At 44.8% G+C, this 19,849-nt stretch overlaps 1 protein-coding gene across 1 annotated transcript; it reads left to right on the top strand.

The window, feature by feature from the left end:
* Positions 1 to 4,574: 4,574 nt before the first annotated feature.
* On the top strand, positions 4,575 to 8,474 carry PENK (proenkephalin; the record flags this gene model as incomplete). Its single annotated transcript, XM_082479711.1, has 2 exons — positions 4,575 to 4,712; positions 7,607 to 8,474. 2 exons carry the CDS (start codon positions 4,575 to 4,577, stop codon positions 8,270 to 8,272), a joined length of 804 nt encoding a protein of 267 aa, XP_082335837.1. The 3' UTR covers positions 8,273 to 8,474.
* Between the last annotated feature and the right edge of the window lie 11,375 nt (positions 8,475 to 19,849).

Here is a 19,849-nt window from a genome sequence, read left to right as displayed (position 1 = left end):
AAGCCCGTTTAGACTGAGCTAAATGGAACCCGACTGTTTGGTCTTAAGATATCTGTGACCTTTCGCACTGAGCTGAAGAAAATAATGAACACAACTCGCTGCTTTACATTCCCCGTTCCTCATTTTGATTCTATCAAAAAGGCTCTGTGTTATGAGAAGGGTTGCTTGCGGTGCTAACAGCATGTTTATTTCAGATTTCCAGAAATCCATCTTCATTTAATGATTTTGTAGCAGCTCGATTAGCATGATGAGTATAGTTTGGAAAGGAAAACTGGTCCTGCAGTATAGACACTGATGTGAAATCTGAGAGAGAGAGAGAGAGATTTAGTTTCTAACTCGACTGCTCACTTTTGGCAAGACTTCGTAAGGTCATTCAAATTGTGTTCTTGATCAGTAAAAAGAAGATGATTTCATCTTTGCTTTACCTTGTTCTAGCTTAAGTCTGGGAGTCTGGACAAGCTGTAGGACAACAGGACCCTTGGGACTGCCAGCACTACTGTGATACAAACAGGTTTCTTTTGGCTGGTATATTTTGATGACAGATAAAAGCAGTTGGTGTCTCTGGTAATTCCGGATTAAAGTTTTTATCAACACCAGGACATTTTTATTATAAAGTTAGTAGGGAGCAACAAGTTATCATCTTTACTGCTGTGAAAAGTGTTCTCTTTCTTTTTATGCCTCCCTACTTCTCTGTTTCTCAGTCCTCCGTTGCTGAGGAAATATTATCCTCCACTCCTACAGTGAGTAATTTTCCTTATGTAGTTTTTGCTTTGTAGTATTTTGTCACAATTTTCCAAATTCTCTCCTATTTTCATCCTCTCTCTGCAAAGAATACTTTGCTCATAAAAAAAGAATGACCTCAGACTGGGAATTATGGAGCTTTCATGTGCTGACACTGGGAAAAGTAAGCTCTTCAAGAAATATTTTCTTAATTACCTCTTCTTTGTATTACTACTCATTCTCTGTGAATATTAGCATCTTTCAGGAGGAAGGAGAGGACTCTGTGCAGTAGGCATTGCTACACCTAGTGGGAAAAGGGTGAAACGAGTGTCCAGCTGGGACCTTCTTCCCACTCCCCACCCTGCCAGGCCCTGGGGACCCTCATACAACCTCCATCAGGATGCAGGATGAGGACCAGCGATAGAGAGGAACCAGCCAAAGATTCAAACAACAGAGGATATGGAGAAGCGGATGAGCAAAAGAGTCAAGGATATCTGTAGCATTCCCAACAGCCACAGCTAGATTTCTTCTGCCCAGCGATGGCTGTGCACAGATACCTCTCTTCTCTCTTTTACGCTGTTCTGGCACCTGTGCATTTCACACCTGATCCCTTTCCAGCCTTTCCTCTTCCCTGGTCCCCACCAGCCACCATAAGACTTATCCACTGTAAGATAACTCTTCCCATTGCTCCGGTTCTACACAGAATTTACATGCCTTTTATTTGGCCCTTTTTGCTTTATTCTTACTTCATCCTTTGTCTTTTCCTGTTATAGTCCGTATTTCATCCGCAGGGACTATCTGCACCTCTGTACACAGTCAGATTGATTCTGACACTGGCTGGGTTTTCATCATGACCAGATTAAACACAATAAATGACATTAAACAGAGTGACGAAGGGCATGGCAGCCCAAGAAGCTGAGTGGGTAGGCTGAGCACAGACGCTCGTGCGCAGAACGATGAAAGCAGGAGCCAGTGAGCCCAGGGATGTGGGATGCACGCTGCAGGAGGAATGATCAGGAGGCTACTGGGCTCGCTGTCCCATCACATCACGCTGACTATTAGAGTGCAAGCCAATAAATGATGGCAGAGCTGAAGGTCAGTAATTGCCCCAGAGGACTAATCTGATGATGTCCATCACAAAAAGCTCTGCTTGTAGAGAGCATCCTTACAGCAAAAAAGGCACCGAATGTGTCACCTCTGGAGTTAGTCAGTGCTTCCCTAACCATTTTAGGAACAAACTTCATAGCACTCCTGCAGAGTCAGTGGCATTCGCTCGTTGTTCCAAATGCACATCCCTCACATGCTAACAGAAATACACCCACTGGGATGATTTTTAAAATGTCTACCCCTTCTCTTGAGGGTTCACTTACAAAGTTGGCTGATAACTACTACGTAAACAGAGAGCCTGATTCTCTTCTCACATACACTGATTATATGCAAGAGCTATGTCTGTGGCTTGAAGGGATGTATTTCTGACAATCCAGACACTCATTGGAGTGTCCTTAATCTGAGTCAGATAGCTGATGTAAAGACTAACAGGTGGCAGAAAGTGCAATTTCCATTCAATAATAGTACCGGATTTTGTGTTAGTTCTGAAGGAAAAAGACCTGGCTGTATCTCAGTTGCCAGATGAGTGTGTGACATAGATGCGCTGCAGCATTAGGAAAGGCAAATGAGATCTGAGGAGGTATAAAGTGAGGTGTCTTCCTCCGCCAGGGGAGATAATCATGCATTAACGTCCCAACAAAATTTCAACCGACATACTGTGTACCATTCACATCACTCATGCCCAGAAATTATGAACTCCAAGTATAAAAAATGCAGAGCAGAACCTTTACATGAAACACCCCATCTCAAGACAGAAAGCTGAAGAGCACACCTTGTTCAGTTCAGCAAAATGAGGACTAGAGAGAATAATTCCACCCCAGAAACACACCAGGGAGGGAAAAAAATGCTCTTTAAACCGAAAGACGATGCTGATAGAAGATCAAATAAATATAAAACAGCTAGAAATAATTTGGGGCTGGAAATGGAAGGTTGCTTATGACAGTCAAAGAAAGGCAGCTTAGCACGGCTGGGGCAGAGCCTTTTACAAACAAGAGGCGTCAGGGATCAGTGTCACTGCTCTACACCAGCTCCCTAAGGACATCGAACAGAGCAGAGCAGTGAGCTGCCCCAGCTGCTGGGGTTGAGGACCTTGCAGAAGTGCTTGGGGTTTTGCCTTTGTCTCGTTCTTTCCTATCTGTGTTTTCCTGGTCACCAAAACGGTGAAAATAAGGCAAATCTATCCATACTTGTGAAATGCCACTATTGTCAAATCAAAAACCGTGTCTTCTCGCTCCCTCTATTAAAACCTGCTTCCTCCAAACTCAGCGTTTTACACCTGAGGCCCAGGGGCAGAGGGAGGAAAGTGCGCAGCCGGCACCTTCAGCACCAGCGGCTTGGGCTTTCGGCAGGGGGGCAGAGAGAGAAGGAGACAAAAAAAAAAAAAAAAAAAAAAAAGACAAAAATAAAAACAAACAAACAAAAAAACAAACAACAAAAAACAACAACAACAAAACCACCCCACTCCAAACCAAAAACCCCCGAACCCAGCCCCGCTCCCCGGCGCTGTGCCAAAGCTCCGCAGGCAACCTGCGCCCGCCATCCCCGGGGAGCGGGGCTGCCGTCGAGGGGCTGCCGCCAGCCGCGGCGGTACCTCTTCCCCACACACCCCCCCCGCCTTACTCACAGCGATGTCTCATCCCCGCCTGCCCCCGGTGAGAACTTCCCCCGGTAACTCTCCCGGTGCCGCTCCCCCCGACGGTAGGGGCACACACCACCACCACCCCCTCCCCGCCCCCCTTCAGCCCAAGCCCCGTCGGAGTCACTGACGGCGGGGCAGCATCGCCCGGAGGGGGTGAGGGGGGGTGGGGGGAATGTCGTAGCTGCTGCGTCAGCGGGAGCCCGACGGCGATTGGGGGAGCCCGCGCTCTCCCCGTGTTCACTAATTATAAAGTGCCGCCGCCCGCACCCGCTCCGCTCCGCAGCGGCGCGCCCGGCCCCGGCAGCGGGGGTCGGCTCGGCTCGGCTCGGCTCGGCTCGGCTCGGCTCGACGCCCCCCAAAGCCGCCCTCGCTGAAGCTGTCAGCAGCCGCAGGCTGTGAGTTCCTCCCCCCCGCGACCACCCCCCACCCCACCTTCCCTCCCCGGGGTTTCTCCAGAGGCTGCTCGGCCACGCTATAAATAATAGCGGCTCCGACGCCGAGGCTCCAGCGAGACGCAGCTCACTCCCCAGCAACTCCCGGGAGCCCCGAGGGGAACCTGTATGTGAGTGAACTGCTCTGCCGGCGGTGAGGGGGGTGGACGGGACCGGGGGAGGGCCGGGGGCTGGTGCCCGTCGTCTGGGCGGCTACTCGGGGCGCTGCGGTGGGAAACCCATCCCGGGAGGAGCCGCCGTCCCGTCCGTGCCGCTGCGCGGTGGGTCTCTTGACCCCTGAGGCGCGGGTTTTGCGGGAGGGGCGGGATAAAGTGTTTGGGGAGGAACGCTTTGACGGGACGGGAGGTTCTGGGTGCTTCATCCTTCGGGTACGCTCCTGCGGCGGACGCAGCCCCGTTGCCGTGTACCTGCCAAGCGCCCGCTTACCTTAAGCGCCCGCTTACCCCGCAAGCGCAACCACCCCGGCTCCAAAAAGCGTGTGGTTTACCGGAGTTGCGTGCGACCGCGGACTTGGGTTTAAACCGCGGCGGCCGAACAATTTCGTGCCGCCTTTTCCCGCCCGGAAGCCGGGGGAGGCAGCGGCGGGGATGGGAGCCCGGGGAGAAGGTAGAGTGGGGGGAGGCGGCTGCCGTCTGACCTCTCCTTCTTGCAGCCCCATGGCGTTGCTGCTGAGACTCGGCTGCTCGCTGCTGGCCCTCAGCACCTGCCTGCTCCCGAGGGCGCGGGCGGACTGCGGCCGCGACTGCGCCGCCTGCGCCTACCGCCTGGGGCCCCGCGCCGCCATCCACCCCCTGGTAAGCGGGAGCAGGGTCGGGGGAGGTGGTGGAGGAGAAGGGGTATGGGGGGGTGCCGTCCCGCCTTAACTTTGGGAGGGAGGAAAAGGGGAAGGGGGCAAAAGAGCGAAATGACAAAAAAAAAAAATTGTCACGTCTTGGAACGGGGCACTGGGAAGACCTGGTTTTGAAGGGGGGAGGGCTGGGGAGGGGGCGAGGCGCCCATACAAACCCAGCGCCCCCCCAAGGAGACACCCCACAACACCCACCCCCAACACCTCCCCAGCCCGCCCGTCCATGCCGCTGCCCGTCAGCGAGCGGCTGCTTTCGGGGACGGGGAGGGAGATGCTCCGCACCGGACAGCCCCGCGGGGGAGCGAGGGGGAGAGGAAAAAGCGGAGTGTAAACCTAAGGGGGAAGGGGAATGCCGTCGAAGAGGGCAGCTTTGCCGGGAGAGGAGAGGTCGCTGCCGGGAGCTGCCGGCGGGGCGGGGGGACGCCGGGCGGGACGGGAGCGGTGTCCCGACCCCCGGCCGCGGGTTCCTCGGCAGGATGAGTTTCCTCCAGGCAGGACGGCTGTCGAGCTGAAAAGGGGGGGGATCTGCCTGAAATCTCACAAAAATTGGGGTTCAAGCCTGGTTTGAGTAGCAACGCCTCCCGCAGCTCTTCCGCTTTGCACAGCGTTAGGAATATGCCTGGGAAAGATCCTTTTGGCATTGTCTCCCAAGGCAAATCTTGGTAAGAAACCTCCAGAATGCGGGGGGGGGGGGGGGGGGGGGGTATCTGTACTTTTAGTGGTATTGAAATTATTTAAAAGTATAGTCACAAAGGCAACTCAACTTGAAATATAAGGATCGGGGTGAGCGGAAGTCTGGGGTCCCTCAGACCTCCCTGAAGAAAGTGGGAACTCAGGCTGCCGAGCCCTTTGTCAGTGGCACCTGCGGTTCCTGACCTCAAATAGATGCATATTGAATGATCTGAAAAGTTTTGTTCCTATGATGTCATCAATTATTTGGGAGCACACAAAAGGAAGGACTGGACCCTATTCTCACACAGAATTAGGAGTCAGTGCTTACTCCAAAAAGCACAAGGACTCACTCTTAACCACAGCAGGTTCATAAGGGCAATATTCTTAGGGTGGCTGGCAAAACAGTTCCCTGTACTTTTTTTGCTTACGTTAGCTTTCAATCAAACTTTAGCTTCAATGTCAACTAGGGAAAAAAGTGATAGTTTGCTCTTTTGGAGGATGGGATATGTGCTTTTTGGAGTGTATGTTGTGGATGTCTATACTGATACTCTCTCTTCTACATCTTCAGTAACTATTCAAGAAAGAATTCAGTAACTATTCAAGAAAGAATCAAAGTCCCATTCAGTAACACCACTTATTACCTGAATAGGAAAAGAAGCAATGTGCCATACCTTACATTTGTTATGCATGTACGAACAATTTTTAGAAACAAATGTTTCTAGATACTAACATCTAGTAACATCCTAACTGAATTTATCACATCATATCTGTAAGATACAAGATTTATCACATTCTACCTGGTTATTCACACCTATGAGATGACATATGTTCATTTGGCAATAGGGGATTATTAAAACTAGGTGAGAAGGGGAAAGACCTATTCTTGCTTTGATTTAGAGCAATTTCAAAGTCAGACTGAAGCTTAGATCCCATTCTCTTTACAGAATAACTGTAATATATATTGCAATAAGCATGTAGTGGCATTTAAATTATTGTGTCGCAAAATACATAAGTCCCTTTAATATTCTTGTGATCATATAAAAAATCATATATAAATAAACTAAAATGGGACTCGAGACAGGTAAGGCCAGAGGTAGAAAGCTGGTCAGTTAGCTGTTACAGAGAACTGGGCTGGGGTTTAATTTCACTTTGAAAGCATATTGAGATTCTTAAAAAACATCATTCATAGGCAGGGAAGTGCTCCTTTTATTGAAAATATTGATTATTTCTTTAATTATTGTGGTATGAAAACTGTGGACATGAAGGAAAAACACGGGATTCATCTGCTTTGCAACTGAAGAGTGTGGCTTCACAAGAAGTAAATTCCCCTGACACAACAGAGAGAGTAGTAGCTAATACATATGTTATTATCTTTACAGGACAGGTTATGAAATACGCATACAGGTACTGAAACCTTTTTTTTATGTCTTAGCCTGAAAATTTTTCATTACAGTCAGAAGCAGCGCAGCTTAGGCTTTTTTCCCTCTTTCTGATGGTCACTACTTCGTATGTCAAACTAGCAAAAACAGAGCTCTGATCTGCCTGAGAGAGCCTGTATTTCCACATTTGTGTTGGTACACATTTGAAAGATCTGTTCCACAGAGAGAAACTAATGGTAACAGACAGAATACAGCCTTTAAAGTGATTGAAGATACTGAGCAGTACAGTACAGCCGGCTTCTTTGCAGTGACAACGCCGTGTAACTTTTCCTAAGATTTCTGGATGTTACTTTTAATTATGAAGATTGAATACGCTTCTACACTTTTATTGTGAAGCAAACCACAATTGGTTTTTAGCTTCCCAGTAGTAAATAAAAAAAAAAAAAAATCATAACACCACACCTGAGCTTAAGGGAGGTGCAGGAACTGCACGTGGGGCTTCCTTTGAAACGGAAACGTAGGGGCAGCCTGGACATACAGGACCCGCGATCCATCTTGTCTGCTGTTCCGTCTCTTAGAGTGGAGACAACCATGTCCTTAAGAGAGGGATGTGAAAAACTTCAGAGCAGACAGACAGCAAATCAGCTGCTCGTGAAGAGCGGTCCTTCCAAGCCACTCGCAAGGAGAGGCTCGCTCATGGTCTTTTAAAAACAAGTAACTCTAAGACAAGGTGGCAGTGAGGTGCTTGTTACTGTCAAATCGTTCTCAGTTAACCGCATCCGTTTTTCAGGCATGTACGCTAGAATGTGAAGGAAAGCTGCCTTCTGCCAAAGCCTGGGAGACCTGCAAAGAGCTCCTGCAACTGGCAAAGCTGGATCTTTCGGAGGATGGCAACATTGCCCCAGGAGACAGGAAGGATCTGGATGAGAGCCATTTGCTTGCAAAGAAGTACGGAGGCTTCATGAAAAGATACGGGGGGTTCATGAAGAAAATGGATGAGCTCTACCGGGTAGAACCGGAGGATGAAGCTAACGGAGGAGAAATCCTGGCTAAGAGGTACGGAGGGTTTATGAAGAAAGACTCGGATGACGATGCCCTTGCTAATTCCTCTGATCTACTGAAGGAGCTTCTAGGAACAGGGGATAACCCTGAAGCGGGGCATTACCGAGAGATAAATGAAAATGACGGGGATGTCAGCAAAAGATATGGAGGCTTCATGAGAAGCATAAAGCGCAGCCCCGAATTGGAAGATGAAGCCAAAGAGCTGCAAAAGAGATACGGTGGTTTCATGAGAAGAGTGGGGAGGCCAGAATGGTGGCTGGATTACCAGAAACGATACGGTGGGTTTCTTAAGCGCTTCGCCGACTCCGTTCTCCCTTCAGAAGAAGATGGGGAAACTTATTCCAAAGAGGTCCCAGAGATGGAAAAGAGATATGGTGGATTTATGAGATTTTAATACCTTTCCCTTTATCCCTTTTGTCCTAAATGAGAAAGACTGCCTTATTGGTCATAACTTATTGTAACGTGTTGCTTGTACTGTACAGTTTTTTACTGTCCTTGGTTAATGATGCAACCTGCGATTTGTCGTTTCAGGTTATGTGTTCTTTCAAGTCAAATAACTAATTTCTGTTTTAGTCCGGTTTCAGTCTGTATTGTAGGTTCCATGCTAGAACTATTTTGATTACTGTATTCATTTTCTTTAAAGAGGAAGTACATCTTCAGTAGAGTTGCTTAACTGTATATACAATAAATTCTTCATCCTAACTGCATAAATTCTGAAATGTTATTTATTTTCTCTCAGTCATTTAATCAAACATCATCTCAATTTTTCTTTTAGCAGTCACAGCAATGCCAACCTCTTTTCTGTAATTACGGAATTTGTACTGCACACACAACAGCTGAAACACATTTTTGTCTTTAGTTTTCTCAGTTTCTTAGAATACTAGAATAATAAATATGCTCTAAAGAGGATATAACTGTATTTGCTCTAACTGGTCTTATTTTAACCAGTTAACAGAATAAATGTTTAAAGCCTTAATTTATAATTCATAGCGTTCAGCCAATTCACATGAAAAAAACCCAATCCGGGTGTTTAACTTAAAGCACTAAAAACATTTCTCCAGTGCACAACACAATGCCACGTTTGATTAGTTACACCTTTTATATCCATCCAATCTAGAATTGTACAGTTGGCCTTAAAGTTATAAAACTAACTGAAAAAGTGGTAAGTCAGTTTGTGCAAAATAAACATGACCCAAAACTGCGTAAAAAAACTTCAAAATCCTAATTTTACAGAGCACCTGACAAACAGTTTTCCATGGAACAGCCTTGTGTTTGATTCCTCAGCTGGTATAAATCACTTGGGCACTACTGAAATACGCGAAACTGCTGGACAGCCTTTTCCGTTTCAAACAAAGGCAGTATAAGTAAATCTGAGAACAAACAGAGAACCCAACACTAGCACCGTAGATCCTTTGGCACTTACGTAGGTGGCGCTCACACCAAAGGCCAACTCCCACCCCAGTGTGCTCTTCATTCCATAATTCTGACTGTCGCCCTAGATTGCTCATCTGTGAGCACTTTCCCCCCACCTACTGCTACTAGTTACTGGGTACTTCCCACTTAAATTAACATGATAATAATCGCTTTAAGCACCGGCACTGGCAATAATTTCAAGTTTCTACAGTCAAAATCCTCAAAGCTGTTTAGATACTTGATTATTTCTGAAATACTTTATGGGAGCTAGATGTCTAAAACCATCTGTGGCTCTGCCTTCCATAACTGTATTTTGGTTTTGCACAGTTCTACCTATTGACACAAAGGGCAAATTAAGGATCTGACTTTTTATTTAACTGCAAGTCAGCAGGATCTTCCAGATACTCAGGACTTTTAAAAATTAAGCTGTGGTTAAATACACGCTTAAAAGCCTCATCACATACAATTAGCTGTGATGATTTTTGGCTTAGCCCTTAGAGGATGATATAGGTGCTCTGAAGTGGCCAAAATCCTTCTGAAGAGTTCATAAATTGCAAGGTGTTCCTCTTCCTTCAATAAAAAGCAGGACACCTATTTTCCTTTTTCTGCTGTACAGAATTGACGATACCAAATTTTAAAAGGCAGAAAATACAGATGCCTGTAGAAGCTCCATGGCTGTTTCAGGATTCAGTTGTGCTCCCTATCACCTTTCTAGAGAGTTCTTCAAGATGCCACCAGCCACGGGAAAGTCTTCTTCCTATTCTTTCCCCTTGTAACACCTGCTCACTAGTGGCCAGAGGACATCAGTCAGGCTCCTGGAACACATCACCTGAGTGGTTTCATCCGCAAAGACCTCGGGCCGTGCCCACTGAGCCTGCTCTGCAGCACAAACCCCTGCATGGGATGCAGGCAGCGGCAACACGTTTGCTTCAAACGTACACCCCAGAAAGACCTAAATTGACAATGCAGTTGCGTCCTTAATCTATCACTTCAACATTTATCCGACTTCTTTTCCCTAAAACTTACTTACCTCTAATTTAGTTAGAGAGGCCTTTGCCAGCTTTCTAACTAAAACAAGTACCGTTGTACTTGATGATGCAAAAGGTTTACCAGTTGTCACCCATCCTTTGCAGTTAACAAAAAATTGGTGATTTAGTGAGGAATGAAACTCCCAAAGCTCTATGGACCTAGTATGTATCTTGCAGAATAAAGTGTTTTGATCTACTAAACCTTCCCATTTATGTCAATTTATACAGTAAAAAAAGTACTTGATACAAACATCTAACTGGGATATATGCATGCAACCCAAAACAGGAGTGAGGGCAAGCAAAGTGGAGGAGTGAGTCTCTCCCAAGGTTGAACAGGCAGGTGGCAATGGACGTGGAAGGGAATGCAGCTTTGATTCGCTCCACCATCTTTACCAAGTCTTAGGAAACGGGTGAGGTGCCTGAGGACTGGAGGAAAGCAAATGTCACTCCAGTCTTCAAAAAGGGCAAGAAGGAGGACCCGGGTAACTATAGACCGGTCAGCCTCACCTGGGAAACTGATGGAACAGCTTATCCTTGGTGCCCTCTCAAGGCATATCAAGGATAAGAGGGTTATTAGGGGCAGTCAGCATGGCTTTTCCAAGGGGAAGTCATGCTTGACCAACCTCATAGCCTTTTATGAGGAAATAACGAGGTGGATGGATGATGGCAGAGCGGTAGATGTGGTCTACCTTGACTTCAGTAAAGCATTTGACACGGTCTCCCACAGCATCCTCATGGCTAATCTGAGGAAGTGTGGACTGGATGATCGGATAATTAGGTGGACTGCGAACTGGCTGAAGGAGAGAAGCCAGAGAGTCGTAGTCAATGGGGCAGAGTCCAGTTGGAGGCCGATAACCAGTGGAGTGCCTCAAGGGTCGGTACTGGGGCCCATATTATTCAATATATTCATCAATGATTTAGATGAGGGAATTGAGTGTACTATCAGCAAGTTTGCTGATGACACTAAGCTAGGAGGAGTGGCTGACACGCCAGAGGGCTGTGCTGCCATCCAGAGAGACTTGGACAGGCTGGAGATTTGGGCAGGGAATAACTTAATGAAATACAACAAGGGAAAGTGTAGGGTCCTACATCTGGGCAGAAACAACCCCAGGTTCCAGTATAGGATGGGGAGCTACCTGTTAGAGAGCAGTGTAGAGGAAAGGGACCTGGGGGTCCTGGTGGACAGCAGGATGACCATGAGCCAGCACTGTGCCCTTGTGGCCAAGAAGGCCAATGGCATCCTGGGCTGTATTAGAAGGGGGGTGGTTAGTAGACTGAGAGAGGTCCTCCTTCCCCTCTACTCTGCCCTGGTGAGACCGCATCTGGAATATTGTGTCCAGTTCTGGGCCCCTCAGTTCAAGAAGGACAGAGAGCTGCTGGAGAGAGTCCAACGTAGGGCAACTAAGATGATTAAGGGAGTGGAGCATCTCCCTTATGAGGAAAGACTGAGGGAGCTGGGTCTCTTTAGTTTGGAGAAGAGGAGACTGAGGGGTGATCTTATCAGCGTTTATAAATATATAAAGGGGGAATGTCATGAGGATGGAGCCAGGCTCTTCTCAGTAGCAGCCAATGATAGGACAAGGGGTAATGGATTCAAGCTGGAACACAAGAGGTTCCACTTAAATTTGAGAAGAAACTTCTTCTCAGTGAGGGTGACAGAGCACTGGAACAGGCTGCCCAGGGAGGTTGTGGAGTCTCCTTCTCTGGAGACATTCAAAACTCGCCTGGACGCCTTCCTGTGCAACCTCATCTAGGTGTTCCTGCTCCGACAGGGGGATTGGACTAGATGATCTTTTGAGGTCCCTTCCAATCCCTAGCATACTGTGATACTGTGATACTGTGAATGAAATAGCAAAGCAGAATAGTTCTCATTCCTTCCATTATAATTGAAAACCTCTCCAGTCAGACACTTTCCTGCTTTAACAATTATAATTTAAAAGATGTGAAATTCGAATAAGATCTAATTTCTTCTGTTGATGTGGAATTTCTTATCTTATGACTTGCAGTTATGCCATCGCTCAGAGGCTCTCTAACACTAAAGTGTTTTAACATTCTCTGTAATTAACATTTCAGATGAAATCAGCTCAAAGTGTGCTAGTGAATCAAGCAAGACTTCCTGAATCCCACTTTACTAAATCACAAATCAAAACTAAGGCTGAAGATAGGGTCTGCTGGGCTGGGACATAAAAAAGGGCATCTCACTCCCGGTCCAAGATCTGAAAGCATCCCCTAATTTTCTTCTTACAATACATTCCTAGAACTGTCACTTCATCGGAAGATCATTGAAACATCTGTATTGCTTTGTATAAATAAAAGCAGAAAGGAGGAATGCCTCATGTCTGGAAAGAAAATTAATTGCAGGAGTATTCTGAAGGAAGAAATGTCACCCTGAGACCAAAACCAGATACTACATTTCCTTTCCCTGTCTTTTATGATTGCCTTGGCATTTTTACACAGCAATCAATATTCCAGAGTATGATCAAATATAGTATCATTGGTCTGAATACTAAGTGTAACAAAAACTGAATACGAACAATGAATGCTGGAAGGGTGTAGCCCAGTGAAAGAGATTAATGCCTCTGCATTAGGAACAAAAAGAAGAAAAAGATAGTCTAATTGAGGCTAGGCAAGGATGAATTGGCTTTTTAATAGGAACTAATTAGAGGAAGGAAGAAAAAAAAAAATGGATTTCCTGAACCAAAGGGAGTTCACATACAGGAGCAGATCATGAGGGAGAGAGAAGCTGATGAATACAATGATTTCTGAATACCAAACTGCATGCAGCTGGAGCTCTGCCGGAAAACCTAAGCTTAAATCTTGGAATAATGAGGAAAGGTCATAGAGCCAATCCCATGCCTCAGATGAACTTGGCATATTCTGAGAGCTGAAATATGCAGAGCATAAATTTGAATTTCCTGTTGTTTTCTTTTTCTGATAAATGAATATGTAGTATGATATACAATAAATATAAATAACTGCAAAATTATTATTACAATAATTATTTTTTAAACATTTCTCAATAATTATAGTGATTTACTTTATAATTGTTTATAACCATATCATAAATACAAGTAATTATAACATCAATGTTGTTAGTTGTTTCAGATAATGTTTCCCAAGATAGAATCTTTATAAGAACAGAAACATGTTCTAATTTAATATACTCAAATAAATATTATTTAACTGCTCGGCATAGACTCTAAATATGAGCACTGGCTCATTTTAATTCTGAACGGAACTTAATTAACAAGAACCAGAGTTTTCAATATATGGTGTATAAAGGCCTGTCTGTCATTAAGGATGGTTTTGGAAGCCTACATATAAGGCAAAATGGCAAATTCGTAGCACAACTCTACTGTTTATGTATACAACTCGGTGCCACAGAAAGTTATCTTTACAGCCTTCTTCCTCAAGCAGAGCTCAGCTGGACACAGACAGCAAGGTTCTTTCTTATGCCAACAGAAGCATCCCAGAATTTGCAACTTAAAAGGCAAATGAATGGTTAAGTTCCCTGCCCCTAGGTTGCTTCGAGAATGAAGTTCCTGGTCCTGGTACCAGTTAGCTGGCCCCAAAACACATTTTATTTACAGTGATGTTCTGGGAAAACTCAGAGGAGCATACCCTATTTCTGGCCTTTTAAAGCACTGAAGTGGGATCTAAGAAGTCACACAGAGAACAGTGTAACCACTTCCCTGTCACAGTCGTAAAAGTTTCATGCTTCTCTTCAGTTCCCACCAAGATGGGTGATCCAAGCACACCAAAGAGATCCCTCTACCTGACTAAGCTTTGCAGTCTGGTCTCTTTCCCCAAGAGCAGCCGCTTTGGCAGTGCACAGACTTCATCTCTTCCACTCCCTTTGCAGTCCTACCACCTTTCCTAGAAATCCCTTCGTCAGCCTCCGCTCACAGCCTCGGATGTAATTTCACCACCCACACCGTGGAGGTTTGCTTTCTGATTCAAACCATAAAAGACAATTGTATACATTTAGTCGGAGAATGACAGACACCTCCAGTTCCAAGTCCTAACTGTGGAGGTTAGGTTTTCTGCTTTTAATATTTTGATCATAATCCTTTGCTGCCCACAGTATTAAAAATAGTTATACATATCAACAGGAATGCACTGATTACATCAAATCCGTATCATAACTGTATATCATAATATCATAGCTCTATTGCAGTTATAGACCGCTACTCCACCCACCTGATAAGGGTAGGGAGCTATCATGAACATAGCTGTAAGCAATGAATAGAGTAGCAAAGCCAGCTGTAAATCATTAATCTGAGCATTCAATTACTAATCCCATCAGCCTCATTTAAAGCATTTAAACTGACAGTTGCATATCCAATTAACTGTTGCTATAGAAAATGAAAACGCTTAGAGGTATTTGACAGACAAATCTTTACTGGCCCAGCAGGGATTTACACTGAATTTGTTTAATTAGATTGTGACTTTACCTAAATTGAGCATTTACTGTAATCCTTGCTGGAACCATGGAATGAAATCTCTCAAGGTTAAACAGTCATCACAAAAACACATCACTCTGCTAAATGATTTGTTAAAAGCACTTCACTGCACTGCTTCCTCAAGGAGAAGGCTGCCATATCCCTGTACTCAGATTATGAGTGCTAAACCTTTCCGTAGCTATCTACATCTGTAGGCATACAGGAGCATCCATGACCTCTTGCCTTTCTGCCATTACTCTCTTCCTCAACAGTCTTCTCCAGCCCAACAGCGACTGTTTGCAAAAGACCTTACCAACCCTGTATTTTCCCACTGAATGTAAATGTATGCATTGACTTGCACTCCAAGTCTGCAGTGAGATCTGCGTGCAGACCTCTGATCAGAGCTCGTGTTGATTCCAATCCATATAAAATTACAGGACACTGGGTTATGAAAACTGTTCCTTCACTCCTATGAGAATCTGCATCTTAACTCTTAGACTTAATGCCTCTGGAAAACATTCTAAAAGACTTACTCAGGTAATGCTTTTTCTGTCTCTCATGAGCAGAAAGCAATGGCAGTGGCAGTATAAATAATAGGTGTATTTCTCTCATAAAAGCAGTTGAGGCAGATAAGCCACATAAGCCTTTCTTCACACTTATACACCAGCATTTTTCAAACATGCCCTGCAGTATAAATGGGTTTTACAGTGTGACTTTCACATTTCTCTCCATTTCCATCTTCATCTCTGCAAAAAACTAGGTAACAAGAGAGAGAATGGGGCTGAAATTTCAACTGCACCACATTTCTCCATCTAGAAAAATACTCCATAGAAGAATATCTTTATGTGTGTGCGAATACAGCATAGCTGTCATGCTACGCCAGCTAATGACACAGCTAATGTGACAAAGTCATTCTCAGAAAGTGATTAACTCATTCTTTGCCCATCAGCCAGAAAGCAAGCGGTCAGCTTCCATCTGAACAGAAGCAGTGGAAACCAGCCAAAGCAAAGAACTTCCATGGGAGCCCATGCATGCTTAAACTTTGCTTACCGAGCTGCGGATCAGCAGACTCAAGATAAGGGAAGTGTTTCACTCCCAGGTATCCATCATACTGAGTTTCTCTGTAGTAACTGAGACAAAAATTACTCAAATGGGGTTCTCGGGCGAATGCCTTCTAAACATACCAACCTTCACTGTCCCAGCATCAACCTTTGTGGGCTCTCAAAAGGTTAAAGTCACTGGTGAGCCCTGGCCAAAAAAGATGGCAGCATGCTGACACATCTACTCTACCTTCTCCGTGTAAATGTGAATACCATCATCATTCAGTTTTCTCAATATTTTAATGAAAAGAGCAATTAAATCACTAACTAGCCTTTTCCTGAGGCAAGATAAATAGGCATAGCAGTAGGTAGAGAGAAATGCTTAGAGGAAATAATTTTCTGAATAATATCCTTCACGACTGAAGACACCTGCCCCTCCAATTCCAGCACAGCTCTGAGATCTTCTGTGGTTCGCTGGCACTGTTAGTACACTCTAGCTGTTCTGGTCTCCTGGTTGCACTTGTTCTTGACATCATTATTCTCTGTTTGGTGATCTTCAGACTATTTGATTATTCAAGTTCATTAGATGCATTGAATTACCCCTTGAGAAAGCTCCAGTTACTATAAAACATAGCAGTTTGTCTGCCTAAATGCCCAGACATCCATCAGCGTATCCCCTTTGCCTTCTCTGTACTGTCTCACTTCTGTCGGAGTTCAGAGTCCCTGAATCCAACCCAGAGCCCCTGATCTCAGGAAGTGGTCTCGGAAAAGAGATCCTTCCTGAGTAGGAATACCGCGCTTCCTTCCCGTTACCCATCACTATTAGGCTCCACAGCAGCACAGTGACACTGGGAGCTGCTTAGTCAGGCTCAAAGAGATCAGACAACCCACTTCTGTAGTCCTCAGCACTACTGTCAGTAACAGAAGAACTCATTTTTTCAGTATTGTGGTTTAGGCCAAATCAGCTACTCGGGACCTGGGGGACCCCAGATGGGACCGACAGATGCTCCCCTCTACCTGTCTTCAAAGAGAGAGGCAGAGGAGGAAAAAGAGACTTATGAGTTTAGAAGGAACTAAACTACTTTAATGAAATATTAATAATAAAATAAAAAGAAATAATGAAAAATATATACAAAACCGTATCAAGCTCCCGAGATGACAATCACGACACCAGCTGGCACTGGGGCAGTCCCGGGCTGGACTCAGTAACAGACGGGAACTGGACTCCAGATCTGCATTCAGGATCGGGATCACAGGCAGACAAACAGAGCCCTCAGATGTCGGCCATTGAAGAAAGAGAGAACTGACCCTTTGATCCCTCAGCTTTTGTCCTGAGCATGAGGCAGATGGGAAGGAATACCCTGTTGGTCAGTTTTGGGTCACCTGTCCTGTCCGCTCCTCCCTCCAGGTGGGACCCCACTATGCTTTTCCGCTTCCGACCCTCCAACGGGGCAAATAACAAAGTTATCTGCCCTGGGCTTTTATAGCAGTAAGTATAAGCAGGAGCCTCTCTGCATCCCATGCCTGGGCATCAGCTATAAACATCGGTCTTATCACTCTGAGAGAGTGAACACTGTCTGCACAATATGCAGTTAATTTCAGCAGTTAGAAGAGGCCCAGCTAAGAAGCGAAGTTACTGAGCAGAATTGGTTCTCTTTTACCTCAAACCAGGAGAAGTATACAAGAAGAAAGGCAAATTATTGAAGTCTACATCCAAGGGCCATTATGCCCACATGCAAATAAACAACCCATCCTAGTGAAATAGCCCCATTGCTTGTCATACAAGCTGAAAAGAGTTAAAGAGAGAAAATAACATACAGTTCCATAGTCATAAATAATTTCAGTCTTTTCAATTAATTGGGAGACAGGGAATACCATTTGACAGAAAGAACTGGTCAGACTACATAAGAAAAGACTCTGTGTGTCTAACTAACTTACAGAAGACATCGTTATTCTCCCCAGCTTCTTCTGGGGAATACGGAAATTTCACCCTGGGAAGCAAAGCCAATTTTCTTTTTGCCCTGCCTACGTTTAAGTGAAAACTTTATAATTTTGTCCTCTGCTCATTTGCCTAAACCCATGTCGAAGATGTCTGGCTTTTTCCTCGTGAAGAGCACAGTCAACAGTCTCTTTTCCCAAATGACACACATCTCTAGGGATTTGAGGTTCTGCAGCTTAAATCCTTAAGTGCCGTTAGGCACGGTAACGCCAAGCTCTGTGCTTTGTGTCCTCTTCCTCAGGAATGGTACCATCAGCTGTGTGTTTTCCTTGGAGTGAAGCAGCGGACAAGCATTGGTGCCCTGCGAAACTCAGGCCAGATGTGACTGTACTATCATAGATACCACATCTGGATACCACCAGATCACAAGGAGTACAAACCTGGTTCTGGCTAGGCCTATACTCCAAGCGCTTTCTCAGTCATGGGGTGGTGTTGTCCTTTGACCGACATTGTAATTACCAATGGGCAGAACATTAAGCACCTGCAGGGTTAGATGTGGATGCAGATGAGTAACAGCTTTGAAGATGGATGTGGCATGCATGGGCCTGTCCAGAGTTGCCTACATGGCGTATCTGAGCTGCAATGCCTCTGTAGGCTTGCTGTAGGACGGCTTAAATTCAATAGCTGAGGATTTTCTTTCCTGTATTAAAGTCTTTCTTAAATGCCTATGAGAAATACAAACCCTCCCATAGCTGCGGTAGCCTATAGTTATCATATCTCAGTTAATTTGGCTGACTGTGTGATGAAGTATATTGAACCAATTAGAAGAAAAGAAAAAACAGGAAAGGAGGTCCTCTTTGCTCCCTACTATTCCTTGGAAAGAAAGCAGCTCGTGCTTTGATTCAGGATACAAGAAAACAAAACTCAGCACAACTGAGTGGTCAGTTGTGCACAAACTCAGCAGAGATCTAAAGCACTATTAGAGTCTGTAGAGATGAGTTTTGGCATAAAATATTAAAATATCACTTCATTTGTCTGTATTTATCAAAGCATTTGTTAGGCACATCTCTTTGCAGCATGTGAAGGGCTTATACTAGGTTTTAAAAAGACAAACACAAGCCATTCAGCTGCCCAGTAGAATAATTATTTGTCAAGTGCTTTAATAAAGTAACCTCATTCTACTAAATCCATTTTTTTCTTTTTGGCAGTAGATGTTTACGTTTTACAAACTGATAATACATTAATGCCTTATTAGTATATTGATACATACTTGATAACCATTTATAAAAAGCTGTGGAATATAATAATTACTATTAATTAATAACATATATTTAAAGCATAATTGCAGCTCAGAGGTCAAGAAGCATTTCAATATCATTTGCCTCAGTGGCTTACAAGTAACCTTCTTCACATTCTTTGTAACAAGAAGATGTTGGTCAATGTGTGATGCACCAAAGATACTCAAAAGGTCCATCTGGTTTGAGAACAGGAGGTAACTCTCTAACTCTAATCTTCAGTACCAATCAGGAGGCCTATAAAATGAGTTACACTTGCATTTACTATGCATGGCCTATAGCAGTTTTGACAATTCATTGTATCACAACAAACATATACTTACTGAAATATTATGTCGTCTTTACCACCTTGGCAACTGCAAGTGGGCCAGAGGATTTACACCATGAAAAGACTTCAGCCGAATCCCTCGTTCCATGGGTAGATTTTAGCATGTATGTTTGACCAATTCTTATGCAGTCAAAAAAGCAGGATAGTGATTTATTTTAATAGACTTGCTTGATAGACTTGATAGGCTTAATTGGATATGCCTGCTATAACTTCTCATAACATGGAATCACAGAATCATAGAATAGCGGGTTGGATCCTCAAGGATCATCTCGTCCAACCTTTCTTGGCAAAAGCTTGGTCTAGACAAGATGGCCCAGCACCCTGTACAGCTGAACCTTAAAAGTGTCCAATGTTGGGGAATCCACCACTGCCCTGGGGAGATTATTCCAGTGGCTGATTGTTCCCATTGTGGAAAACTGTCCTCTTGTGTCCAATCAGAATGTCCCCTGGAGTAACTTGTACTCATTACCCCTCTTCTTTTCCATG

Source organism: Vanellus vanellus, assembly GCF_965231255.1.
Source record: "Vanellus vanellus genome assembly, chromosome: 2".
Taxonomy (NCBI): Eukaryota; Metazoa; Chordata; class Aves; order Charadriiformes; family Charadriidae; genus Vanellus; species Vanellus vanellus.
The sequence above is the reverse complement of the archived record's forward strand: the minus strand, read 5'-3'. Positions and strand labels throughout refer to the sequence as shown.